This window comes from Camelus bactrianus, chromosome 19, assembly GCF_048773025.1.
Source record: "Camelus bactrianus isolate YW-2024 breed Bactrian camel chromosome 19, ASM4877302v1, whole genome shotgun sequence".
In the NCBI taxonomy this organism is placed as follows: Eukaryota; Metazoa; Chordata; class Mammalia; order Artiodactyla; family Camelidae; genus Camelus; species Camelus bactrianus.
In genome coordinates this window covers 32,578,250-32,590,868 of record NC_133557.1, presented here as the reverse complement: position 1 = coordinate 32,590,868, position 12,619 = coordinate 32,578,250, and the positions used below count along the sequence as shown (strand labels likewise).

General features: G+C 62.8%; 1 protein-coding gene across 14 annotated transcripts; it reads right to left on the bottom strand.

Moving 5' to 3' along the window:
* On the bottom strand, positions 1–12,276 carry ARFGAP1 (ARF GTPase activating protein 1). 14 transcript variants are annotated; one of them, XM_074347621.1, is made up of 15 exons: positions 12,122–12,249; positions 9,706–9,930; positions 9,343–9,406; positions 9,051–9,160; positions 8,667–8,838; positions 8,209–8,309; positions 7,370–7,450; positions 6,739–6,835; positions 5,633–5,689; positions 4,411–4,443; positions 3,566–3,595; positions 2,704–2,760; positions 2,094–2,153; positions 1,463–1,539; positions 1–608 (listed from the first exon to the last, which is right to left on the bottom strand). In XM_074347621.1, the coding sequence occupies exons 3-15, from the start codon at positions 9,400–9,402 to the stop codon at positions 227–229; spliced, it is 1,317 nt and encodes a 438-aa protein (XP_074203722.1). In that variant the 5' UTR covers positions 9,403–9,406; positions 9,706–9,930; positions 12,122–12,249; the 3' UTR covers positions 1–226. The 14 variants fall into 14 exon arrangements, with proteins under 14 accessions (XP_074203722.1, XP_074203723.1, XP_074203721.1 ...); XM_074347622.1 differs by having other exon boundaries at positions 9,706–9,857; positions 12,122–12,231; XM_074347620.1 differs by lacking the exon at positions 9,706–9,930 and having other exon boundaries at positions 12,122–12,276.
* Positions 12,277–12,619: the final 343 nt, after the last annotated feature.

The following is a 12,619-nucleotide window of genomic DNA, read 5'->3' as shown; positions in this document are numbered from 1 at the left end:
CACATGTGCCACCAGGAAGGATTTTTATTACTGAGTGCGTGGGGGGACGGCAGGGTGCGGCCGGCTTCCCGCAGCAGCACGGACCCCTGCCCTCGACAGCGCCTGGCCCAAGTGCCCAGGGCTGCCGAGAATCCAGGAGAGCGGGGACAGGGACACAGGACCGGCAGGCACGGCCCAGGGGCCCGCCCGAGGCTGCCTTCCACAGCACTGGCTGCAGGGCTGGGGCCTACCAGTCCTGGTTGTCCCAGACCTCGTCTGCCGTGGGTGGCGCGGCCTTCCTGGTGGCCTTGGCTGCGCCCTCCCTGGTGGCCTTGGCTGCGCCCTCCCTGGTGGCCTTGGCTGCGCCCTCCCCGCCGCCCCACCAGGCCTCCCAGCCATCGCCACTGTCGCTGTTCTTGTTGTTGGAAGCGGAGCCCGAGCCCCACACGTCCCAACTGTCTGAGCTCCTCTTGTCGGCTGAGGCATCCGCGCATGTCCAGCTGTCGCTGCTCGGGGACCGGTGTGCCTTGGCGGGGTCAGCGGTCCCAAAGGCCTCCCAGAAGCTCTGATCAATGGTGTTCTGGGAGTTATCCCCACCGCTGTTCTGGTAGCTCTGGCCCTCTGGGAGTCTGTGACAAAGAAGAGGCCTCTGAGTGGCTCTCACAAAACCAGAAAAGCTGCTGCGGGGGCCCTGAGCCGCCTGGCTTTCTCCCCGCTTCTCCCCAGAGACGGCTCAAGGCCGAGTCTGAGACCCCACCCAGGATGCTCGGCCAGCGCCAGGCAGGGTCGTGGAGCTGTTGTTCTCGCTCCAAAGCAGAGGAGACCCATCCACAGAGCTGAAATCCGGGAAACACGCAGATCTTGGTTTTCTGCGATGATTAAGGGCAAAAGAAAACCCAGAGACCTGGCATCGGCATCGTGAAGGGTCAGCTCAGGATGGAAAGCCCCTCACCAGAACTGCAGTCACATGGTCCCACAGCGGGCGGCCAAGCAAGCGCTGCGGCACCCTGCCTGCCGGCAAGCGGGACGCTCCTCGGCCCCAGGGCAGGCCGTCGGCACCGCCAAGGCGGTTGTGGCCACTGCTCTGGCCCAGCCCCCGGCCATCTCTCCCATCAGATCCCAGGCTCCCCCTGGGGTCAGAGAACCAGAAAGCCAGGCAGACTAGGATTCCAGCAGGAAGGCCTGGGCCCAGCCTCGAGTGGGCCAGTGAGCGCTCCAGACCCCAGGAGGTGGGATCAGAGCCCAGCCACCCCTCGTCTCCACACCCAGTTCCCCGCCTGAGACCCTCCCTCCCTCTCCAGCCCTGGGCAGCGGCAGCTCCTGCCAGGTCCAAGGAAGAGCTTCAGAGTAAGAGGTCAAGGGCTTGGGGGCCCTCTGCCCTGTGACCCCTGAACCCCTGGGGGTGACACATCTGCCTCCCAGAGACCCCAAGAAAGAATACCAGAAAAGGGGGGCTTACATCAGGATGAGGGGCCCGGCATACCTGTCCGAGGTGTCCTCCACTTTCCCAGAAAAAAAGGTGGTGACGTCCCGCCATCCCCTAGTGCCAACCCCCTGGACCTGTAAGGAGACATGGGGCAGCTCAGCCAGGGCTCCGGCGCCGAGAGCACGGTGTCTAAAGACCTGGAATTTGCACCCATTCACCCGGGATGGAATCTCCCGGGGCAGGCGGGACGCCCGCCGTGAGCACAGTGAGAGGCTGTGGCCCCAGCAGGTGGGTGCGAGGCTCCCTGGGTGGACGGCCGCCCCACACAGAGCCTCGTGCTGGGAAGCAGACAGACGCGCTGCCCACTGTGGCTTTAAGGCAGAGAAGGCGGGCAGGCCGCCCCGGCACACTCACCAGGGAGAGGTCGGCAGCAGCAAGACAAGGACAGAAAGAAAGGAAGCAACAGGTTAGTGGCTGTAACAGGTGCCCGTCCAGCTGTTTCCAGATTCCTCGAGCCGCCGGCACCGGAGCATCTATCTGACCCTCCTCGTGTCCCAGAGGCCACGCAGGCCGCAGACACCATCCGGGGCAAGAAGCGCCCAGGCCCTTCCTGCTCGCGGTTCCCGGTGCCCTGGAATATGGAGACTGGCTTCCAGCTATGCCCAAGTGTCAGGCGGGGCCACCCTACCTTGGATGCCAACTGAGAGAACCCACTGGACACATCATCAAAAATCTTTCCCTCCTTCACCTGGTGGATTGAAACAGCGCCGTCAGCCGAGGGGCAGAGGCCCGCTGCCCGCCCCTGACAGAGGACACGCCCGCTGGCGCCTGCTCACGGAACTTGCCTCCACACCACGCTGCCCCTCCCCAGAAGTGAGAGGAAGTGGGGCTGCCAGGCCACAGCCCAGGCTGGTCTAACTCAGACTTTCCCCGGGTGGTCTCAACGCCACCCACAACCTTCTGAGGACAGGCTGGCCCTGTCCCCTAAGTCCCAGCCCCTCAAAGCCTCTCTCAGCCCATCCGGGTCTCCTCTGAGCACTGTGGCCAGGACGAGAAGCCAGGGGGCACACCCAGCCACACGGGACAGGGCTCTCCCCGACCCAGCAGCAGAGGGCAAGGCCAGGCCCTGCTGAGACGGGGATGAACCCACAGGTACAGGGCACCAGCCACCCAGGGGAACACGGGGCACCCTCAGGAGTCCGTACCCCTGAGCAAAGCCCCCACGCCAGCCGCCCCCAAAAAGAGCCCACGGGAGCTGCAAGGAGCACGTGGCGGAGCACCATGGGTCGTGGCGTTACCTTCTCCTGGGCGGGTTTGAGGACGCTGTCGTTCAGACTATGCCCCAACTCCGACGCCTGTCAGAAGAAAAGACTTGATGAGGAGATCAAGTGAGCTCGGCGGCAGGTCCATCCCAGGACACAGCAGCACGGTCACTGCGAGCTCTGCGCACAGACAGGAAGCAGCGGCCAGCGAGCAGCCCGGCAGCACACAACACGCCAGGCTCTCACGGCGGGTGGCACGTGGGCAGATGCGTGCAGGCCAGAGGCTGCCGCCCCTGGCCCACCTGCTCTGGGAAGGGGCCAGGACGGCGGCAAGCCCCTGGGAGCCTACACCATCCAGCAGCCACCTCCAGGGTCTCCCCGTTGGAGCTCACGTGACCCATCCCGTGAGAACAGCCTGTGTGCCGACAACGACCCCCCACCGGGACACAGACGGGCAGGTCCCGAGCCCACCTGCCCTCCAGGGCCCTGCTGGAGCTTGGAGAAAAGGGGGTGGGGGGAACGAGCCCGGCCGGCAGCTCAGGTGGGGGTGGGCAGGACCAGGGGAGGCAACACAGTGCGTGGCCCTGGCCACCGGGACAGGACTCCTTTGGATAATTTGGCTGGAAGTAATTAAACCACAAAGTGAAAATCTAGCCAAGAAGCTCCAAGCACCCGGGCCCTTCAGCCCCGGCAGCGGCAGCAGCCCCCAGTCCTGGGCCGGTCCCGCGTCTCCTGCCCACGACACGGGTGCCCGAGCGCCGCGGACAGGTCAGGCGGAAATCGGCAGCAGATCAGAGCGCGAGCACACGGAAGCACCAACACACGCCACAGTGCGGACGGTGGGGAGCAGAGCTCGTGCCGCGCGGATGGGGGCATGCAGCAGTTCGGACGGCCTTACCAGCTCGGGCTGCTGCTTGGAACCCCAGAACTTTACCCAGGCAGCGCAGGGAGACGACGGAGAGAGAGAGAGAGCAAGGCAGTGGCAGCAGCGTTGGCAACAAGAGGACGCGCCCTGGCAGGGCCCCATGGCGCCCCCAGTCCTGGCTCTGCAAGTCCAGGGCCACGCAAGTGGGTGGTTCAGGAGCCCAAGGTAGGGGCTCAGAGAAGGTTCCCAGGTGGGGGCTGGGACCCCTCCTCAGGGCGCGAGGGGCCCGTGTGGCCGTGGGCTCCTGTGACAGCCTCTGTGGCCGCCCCTCCTGAGTCCTGACCCCCAGTGCCGGAGGACGGGCCGGCCTGAGCCTGGCACCACATGGGGACCATGTGGGCTGCACACCAAAATTCGGAAAGATGAACACCAGGACCCAAGACACCATCCACAAGAAGAGAGAGCGCTAACTGGGGACGAGGACCTGTCTCCGCGGGACTCAGCCCGTGTCCTACAGGAGGCCCCAGTCACCCCGCCTGGGGCTGCCCAGACACAGCAGAGCCTCAGCCACACTGAGCCTTCTCTCCCCATCCCGGGGCCACTGCCTGCTCCCTCCCTATGAGGCAAACGGTACAGCGGCCCACAGCTGCCAGATACAGGTGACGACTTTGGCCCCACAGACCCTAAGCAGGTACAGCCTTACTCCACCTGCTAAACCCGCAGGCACCTGAAGTGACCCCTGTGACATGGGAGCTTGGGAGACAAGTCCACATGTGTGGGCGTGCCCGAGCTGCCTGCAGGAGTGTCCCGGCCCAGAGCACACAGAGGGCAGGCTGGCCAGGAGCCTCACACACCAACGTGGAGGCCTCCCTCGTTACCTTCTGACTTGCGTGGGATCCGAATTTCGTAGCCTGAAAGAAAACAGAGAGACGCCTGGTGTCTGGTCTACTGTCCTGACGCTGGCCACTGGGGCTGCCGCTCCCTGGGGTACAGACAGGTGATCAGTCCCAGGCCTGTCTCCCAACGGCCACGAGGCCCTGTGCTCACCCTACAGCAGCTCTAAGGGGCCCTCAGAGATGCACACGATTTCAGCTCCCCCCGGGAGGCCATCAGGGCAGGGGGGCCTGTGCAGCACCCGGTGTGAGGGAGCAGAGCTAACGCTGACCTCCCCAGTCCAGGACGCAGGGGCCCACAGGCCTCCCACAAGCCCAGTCTGCTCAGGCCTCTCACCTCGGCCCGGCACCCAGGCCACTCTCAAAACAAGCAGTCCTGGACCCCCCGCCGCAGCGCCCTTGGGAGACAAGGCCTCAGAGAAAACAGGCAGAGGTGACTCAGGAGCATGGGTGGCACTGCCCGACGCTGGGCACACTGGCCCACTGGGGCACACCCGAGATGTGTCCCAGACTCTACTCCAACCCCAGGGTTCCCACTGGCTGGCTGGGCAGCTACGCTCTGGCCTTCAGAAACTCCTGTCCTGGGCTCCCTTGGGCCCGTGTGCCCTGGGTCAGCCTGCCAGGCAGCCTCCAATCCCTGCTCCGTGCTCCCCTCCTCACACCCCTCCTGTCACCACCACGCCATGCTGGCTGCAGTCTCCCCTCCAGGATGACATCCTCGTACAGGTTTCTGGCCTGATCCTTCCCGCCCGGCTCTCGCCCAGGTCACTGCCCAGTGTCCACTCATCTGTCCTGACAAAATCCCCAGTCATCCCTCGCCTTAGGCCAAGGAGCAGGCAAGGCTGGGAGTGGAAACTCGGACGGCCTACACTGCACTGGAGACCCGGGAGCTGACACTCGGGGGGCTGCAGGGCCAACACCGCTTCACCAGGGCAAGTGGAAGCCACCCTGTCACCTCTTTCTCCTGGAACCAGCCAGGCCCTGCCAGCGACTCCTCTGCAGCCAGCACAAGACCCACTATTACAGCAAAGAAGCTCCGCGGGGCCTTGAGGACCTGCCCAGTCTCAGGGCACCGGCCGAGGGCAGGGCGGGGGCCACTCACCAGGCTTCCTGGGGCAGACAGATGTGCGGCCCGAGCCCCTTCAGGACCCTCCGTCCTCCCCAGCCCTCCAGCCCACGTGGCTGCGTTGTGGGACAGGCTACTTACTCCCTCCTTAGCTGCCGAGGCGAACCTGCTGGCTCCGGTGGTGAAACTGCTCCAGCCCTGAGAGGAAGCAACACGGAAGGTGCTCCTCTGACCCACGCCACCCGCCTCGTACACAGCTGGATGCCGTGGGACCGTCCCCACCCCACACGTGGTTGGACCAGGAGGGCTGGAGGGCGGGGCCCCAGGGTGGAGCCCCCACCACTGGGGTGAGCCGGCTCCTCCCACTGCCTGGCCCGCCGGCCCCTCTGAGGGGAGACACAAACACACTGCGGTCCTGGGAGGGTGTTTCCGGAAGACAATCTCCTCACAGCAGGCTTCGGGCCAACAAGCCACAAAGAGCACCCGGGAGAGCGACGCTGGGGGCCCCCAGATCCCGCTACAGGCGCCTCAGGGGCAAATGGGGCTTAAATATGTTCTGAGTGAGATGCCCGTTCATTTGGGGGACAGACACACGTGGTTCAAGGAGCGCATGCAGTGGTGACGGCGACCTCCCACGGCCCAAGTCTGGACCCCCTCCTTGGGCTCCGTCCAGAGGCTCTGTGCTCACACAGCCTGGGACCAGCCCAGCCTCCAGTTCCCTACAGGCCCCCCAGCCCTCAACCCCATCCTCTCAGCACACAGAGCACGTCCGTCTTTCTGTGCGCTCAGCGTCCAGAGACGCTTGGGACGGCCGCAATTACCGGCGTCGTAGACCAGGTTGTGACAAATAGAACGTGTTTTTAAAAAGTAAGTTTCTCTGGAAAACGATGGTTTGACCTAGAGTGGCCGAGGGTGGGGGGAAGGCACACGTGTGACCAGGAGCCACCTCCAGGCGGTGGCCCAGCCTGCGCAGCTTACGAGCTTGTCACCTCTGCCACCGACAGAGCCACGGAGTGACACCCAGAACCAATGTGGCTCAGGGAGGCTCTCCACACGGGGCGTTAGTTCTCTGGAGAAAACGCACCTCATTAAACCCAAACTGCGCGTCTTGCAGCTGGAGTAACGGAGCTGAGTACGCCGCGCTCCGGGAAGTGTCAGCGGAGGAAAGGGGGAGGGCCTGCGCCAGCCGCGGGAGGCCCCTCGGGGCGCACACGGGCGGCACGGGGGAGCAGCACGGGCGTCCTCACCGAGTACAGGGACGACATGGCGCTGTTGAGGAAGTCGTCCTCTCTCTTCTGAGGTGGCGCGGTGTTCCCAAAGCCCACATAGCGGGTCTCCTGGGCCCTGGAGGGGGCACAAGCAGCAGCCGTGATGTTCCCGAGAGCCGTGGGGTGGGGGCGCCCGGACCCCAGACGGAGCCCCTGGAGGGCGTGCAGGTGCGCCCACGGCCCTCCGCGTGGGGGTCAGGCTTTCCTGCGCTCAGGGACGAGGCCCCCCTGCTGCACTTGGCCTGAGAATCTCAGCAAGACCCAGAGCTGACGGCCAGCGACCGCAGGGAGCGTCACAGTGGCTCAACCCGACAGCTCTGGGGACCCTCTTTCACCTGTTCCTCCTAAGTGTTCCTAGAAGTGATCGTCTCTAAGGGGTTTCTCTCCACTCAAGCCCCTACTCGAACATAGGCTGGCCCGTGAGGCCTGCCGACTCTGCACCTGTGAAGCAGCAGCAGCGCCCACCCTCACCAGGACAGCGCTGCCCCGACGGACCAAACCCTCCACAGCTGGGTCCATGCAGGCCCCCAGCCCCCCAGCGCCCTGAGGCCTGACCCTTGACAGGAGCCAAGGCCGTCGCTCAGACCCCCAGCGCCCCCCGAGGCCTGACCCTCGACAGGAGCCGTCGCTCAGCCAGTCTTCGGAAGCCTTGTCAGAGGCAGTGGTGGAGCTCTGCAGCTGGCCAGGGGCTCTGAAACGGAGTCAGAAGTCAGTGAGACCAACAGGGCAGGCACACGTGGCAGGAGCTGTGGTCATGAAGGTGCTGCCACGCCCACCTGATGACACCCAGCTCCTCTGAAACACTAGCACCTGGGCTGAGCCGGCCTCCACCTCTGAGCAGAGGAGGCAAGGAGCAAGAGGAGGTCGAGGCAGCCTGGCGGGCAGGCTCCCCAGCGGCTCCACGCCTGCCTGCATCCACAGGGAGGCCAGAGGGACCGAGGCCAAAGGAAGCACATTGGCAGTGGTCTGGAGACATTCTGACAGGGGACTCTCGCCACAGGAGGGGGACTGCAGGGCACCCCTGGTGTAAACAGGGAGCCTCTCCTGATGCCAGCCCCCCAGAACACGAGTCTCCTGTGTGCCAGAGGACCCGAGACACCTGCATGGGGTCAGCCCGCCCTGCGTTCCTGTGCCCTGGGGAGGTGGGCAAGCCTCAGACCAGACCACCAGCCAGGCAGATTCCTCCAGAGCTGCCAAGTGTCGTGGGCACAAACCTGGAGACTCTACGCTGAGGAACGGGGGACGGTATGCTCTACCTTGAACGTACCCTTAGTGGTTGAATTTTTACTGGAAGTTTAAATATGGAACTTAAAAAGTTGGTTTTCCCTCTGCCTTTAGAACAGCTGACAATCGAATCGTTGCCACAATAGCACGGGGACCCTGAGCCACAGTCAGGGTCAGGGCCGGGCTGACAGCAGCACCCTCCAGCCAGCAGGCCAGATAAGTTACCGATGGGCAGTGGACAGCAGTGCCCTGGGCTGAGGTGGGGTCCAGTTCTGGGCGGGCGACGACTCCAGAGACCATTCCCTACCTTCAGCCAGGGTGGCCACCTGCCAAGGGGACACGGGAACCGTCGGGGCAGCCGTGGGCGCGCCTGCTCTAGCGCCCCCGTGCCCCTCACGCAGCCACTTTGGCTCAGCCACGGGCTAGGGGCTCACCCAGTCTAAACGCTGAGACCAGGCCTCATGACAGACAGAGCATGAGCGAGTTCTTGGTCAGTGTGGCTCCAACCCCAAATGCCTGGGGCCCCACTCTCTGCCCCCTAAATGATGGGCGTCCCCTGGCTGCGAAGAGATGGGGCCTCAGGTCCTGTCTGCCTGGGGCTGCACACAGCCCCCGTGGCGTGTCAGGAGCCTCTAATCCCAGAACTGCGGCAGCAGCCAACGGGCCTGCGGGCCTGTCCTCACCTTGTCCCTGAAAAGGGCGGCGGCCTTGCTGCTGTACTTCTCCTGCAGGGACCACTGGGGGTCATAGTCCTCCTGAGACTCCAGGAACTCTCGGAATTTAGCGTTTCCGCCGGCTTTCATCTTCTCCAGCTCCACGTCCTTCCACTTGTCCATAGTGACAGAACGGACGAAGCTGCACACCAGAGGGTCAGCCTCATCACCAGCACGGGGCATCCTCGAGCCCCCAATAGTCTTGAATTGTGCACTGGGGTCCCATGGTGCTGGCCCATGAGGGGCCTGCCCCGGCCCGTCTCCCCACCCAGGCCCGTCCCCTGGCCCAACACCCCGTCCAGGCCTGTCTCCCCGCCCTGGCTCATGGTGCAGCAGGAGCAGGCGGGCACTGACCTGAGGTGCACCCCGAGCCCGCGGTGCTTCCCCGAGCACTCCAGGCAGATCCAGATGCCGTAGGTCACACTCACCCACTGAGGGTTGAACGCACCGCACTCAAAACACACCTGCAGAGAGGGCCACAGGCAGCTCACCCAGTGGCTCAGGGCAGGGCCCGATGGGTGGCCCCAAGAGGCGCAGAGGGAGGCTGGCTGAGAGACCAACCGTGCGTGACAGGGAGGGGAGCTCTGAGGCTGCGAGCAACTTCCGAGAGGTTCGTGAAGCCCGCCCGAGAAAAGCAGACACTTACGTTGTTCTCATCTTGCACCCGGACTTCTTTAAGGACCTTCCTGGTTCTCGGGCTGGCCATGGTGCTGCAAAGGAGAGAACAAACTCCTAAAACTCACAAGTAGGTCACTTTACGAGAAAATCAACTGTCAGTGCAAAAAAGCTGCTTAGAAGCTACAGGGTAACAGGGCTACGGCCCGCAAGAGTCCGTTCTCCACACTCTAAGTCGAGCAGTGTGGATGCTCCCAAGCCAACAGTGCCACAGTTATTAGAAGCGAGAGTAATTACTGGCATCCACTCTGCCTGAGCCTCATGGACATCAAGATTGCACAATTTACAGAAGGCCTGTCTCCTAGGAACATTCACAGCAAGCAGTGGTCCTTACAAGACGTGCTCAGATTGTCCGCGAAACCTGACTTCCCACTTTCAGGGCAATATGGCAGACGTGGGCTGGCGGCATCCGAACACAGGGAGCTGCGTTCTCTGCGGCCACATCTTCCCTCCAGCTCCCAGGCCTGGTGCAGCGAGGCTCCCGGCCTGGGATGGAAGCAGCGGCATGTGGAGAGGCTGGCAGATGGAGGGTCCAAAGGTAGGTCCTCCCTGGGGCCATCTGAGGGAAGGAGGTGACAGACAGCATGCCCATAGCAGGGCAAGGACAGTGGCCTATGGACCAGGAGACCTGCCACCACGCCTCACAGGGAACCTGTCGGGTCCTGGGGCTGAAGAGGAAAGCTGTTCATTTCTTTATAGATCATCTAGCTTTGACTAAATTCAAGCTCATCTGGTGGCCCGTTTAATCCATGACCAGGAAAGTCGACAGAGTAAGACTCAAGCAGAGGGAGGGGAGGGGGCCGAGCATGGCGCTGGACACAGTCCGTCCCACCTCTCCCGCACACACCACTGACCCTGGCCCTCAGCTCGCCCTGCGTTCATGAGTGGAACCTGCAAGCTGTCTGACCTCCCACAGCAGCACGCGTCTTCCCAAGAACACACGAGCCTTGTTAAGTGGCAGAGCCACCCGCATGCACCGCTGTGGGACATTCCCACCCTCGGATGCTGCTCTCCACCTACTGCGCCTGTGAGGCGGCGGCTCCGGCCAGCTTCCCTGTGACAGTACAGTGAGCTCTGTGCAGAGGTGCAGCATCAAAGACCCAGAAGGTCTGTCTTGTACTCCATCTGTCACCTTCAGTTACTTTCCAAGGGGACCCTGCCTGTCCACACAGCCACACTTCCTGAATCTGGAACTCCAGAACTCCTGATGCTCAAGGGCCCACTTTTAAGCTTAAGTTGAAAATAAACACCTGTTTTCCGTTATCGATGGAAACAAAACCAAGAGTTCACCCAAGGTTCCCTTCTGCTCTGTACTTCTCTGCTGCCCAAGATGGTCTCCTGACCTCGAAGGCAAATATCTAAATGCAAAATCCTGCCCCGGACTCGGTGCCTGGACCAACCTACACAGCTCCACTCACCCCTGGCTCAAAGGCAGAGACGGGTGGACACTGGGGGCCTGTGCTCTTCCCAGGGAACTGTGTCTGCCCAAAGGCTCCTATTCTGGCCAACTGAACACAAGCAAACAAAAGCCCGAACAGGGGTGAGCCTGCCCTGAATTTCTAATAGTGCAAAATAAGGCAGAGTGAGTGTCTGCAGAACTACTATGGGAAATATGTGAAAAATAAATGACTTGGTTCAGATCTCAAAGGACTCCCCTAGGTGACTGGTTTTGGATATGAGAATCCTTTAGTTCTGGGAAATGCTAAACTTAAGACATAAGAACAAACACTTAACTTTCAAAGCCATAGTTCATCTTGAAAAATAACCCAAGAACTTCTGTTTTAATGCTTGAAACCAAGATGGTAAAACACAGCTTTCTGAAAGCAGGCGTGATTTCAATAAACATTGAACCAAATGAGGACGTTTTTCTCAGTTCACGAAGGAAGCCACTTGTCAGACTGCAGAACACTGCTTGTTAAGTTGGGACTTCCTCAACGTCTGCGATTAAAAGCGATGACTTCAGGACACTGCTCAGTCCCCAGGGCTGTCACACAGGCCACAGGCAGAAATCACACCCGTCTTTCTCAGAAACCACCTGACGCACTCAAAGCACCTGTGTTTACGAACAACCCTTTCTCATTCTAAAGCACGGGTACTTCTGAACTTCAGCAGGGCAGGTCATGGAGGGCACACCAAAGCAAAGGGAAATGCTAGTTCTCCCCTGGGCCAGTATCACAGCCCCGCTTTGCCGGATCACACACAGCACCGCGAGATGAGGCCTGCGCTGAGTGAGCACAGCCAACTCTCATATGGCTGGTGGGCAACGAAGCCGTTTAACAGGGCAGACAGGGAGCCTGGTTCTCCTACCTGAATGCACCTAAGCTGAAGGAGAATTTTAAAATCCCTTCCTGGTTTCCTCTCCCTCTGCCAAGACGACCACCCGCGGCAGAGGGTGAGGAGGAATAGGGACTTAAGGCCGCGGAGGCTGTCGATTCTGCTTAGACTAGCCTCTAGGGCGCCGGCGGGCACAACCCTTCAATGGAAGCCCCCTGAGAACTCAGACCGGATCTGACTGAACCCTGTGTCCACACCAGGTCCTGGGACCGAAGGAGGGGACAGGCGTCAGGACCGGCTCTCCCCCTAGAGGAGGTGCGGGCGGGCGGGGGCCGGTAACAGCCTCAGAGGAGAGGAGGCTGGGGGCCAGGGGCGCTGCGCGGCGGGCGGGGGTCCGGGCGGGGGCGGCCGCCGGGCGGGGCGGTGGACTAGCCCCGGGGGGAGCCGGGGCCTCGGGGCCTCGGCGGCGCGCTTACCGGGCAGGTGGGCTCGCTCCTGCGCGCGGGGGTCCGGGCCGGGGTCGGCGGCGCCCCGAACTGCACCGAGGACGCGGGCCGACCGCCCACCTCGGCGCCACCCGCTTCCGGCTACGTAGCGCCTCGCAAGGCTTGACGGGAAGCCGGGGCGGGCCGGCGGGGGAGGGACTTCCGCCCGCCCGCCCGCCGGGCCGGAAGTGGGCCCCGCCCCCCCCGTTGCCACGGGGACGCGTCCTCCTCTGGGCTGCTGTGTCAGAGCTGGTTGTCTAGCGGGGACCGCGATGGTCTGGGCACCGCCAGCCATGCTCACTGGGGTGCACCGTCAGGATCCGGACGGGAGACTGACGGCCTGCTCCGATTAGGACGATTCATGGGGGGTCATTTACAAGGGCGCTGATTAGGAGGGTGTGGGCGGGTTTAGACACGTCACAGGAATTCTGCGAGAGCCCAGGGCTGGAGCAGCAGAGCTGTGACGTCAACACGCTCCAAAGAAAAGGG

Coding starts and splice junctions, on each gene's coding strand:
- ARFGAP1 (XM_074347620.1), bottom strand. CDS start 9,402: ATGGCCAGCCCGAGAACCAGGAAGGTCCTTAAAGAAGTCCGGGTGCAA. Junction 7,451..8,208: donor CTGCTGTCCACTGCCCATCG/GTAACTTATCTG, acceptor ACTCCGTTTCAG/AGCCCCTGGCCAGCTGCAGA. Junction 2,154..2,703: donor TCAAACCCGCCCAGGAGAAG/GTAACGCCACGA, acceptor TCAATCCACCAG/GTGAAGGAGGGAAAGATTTT.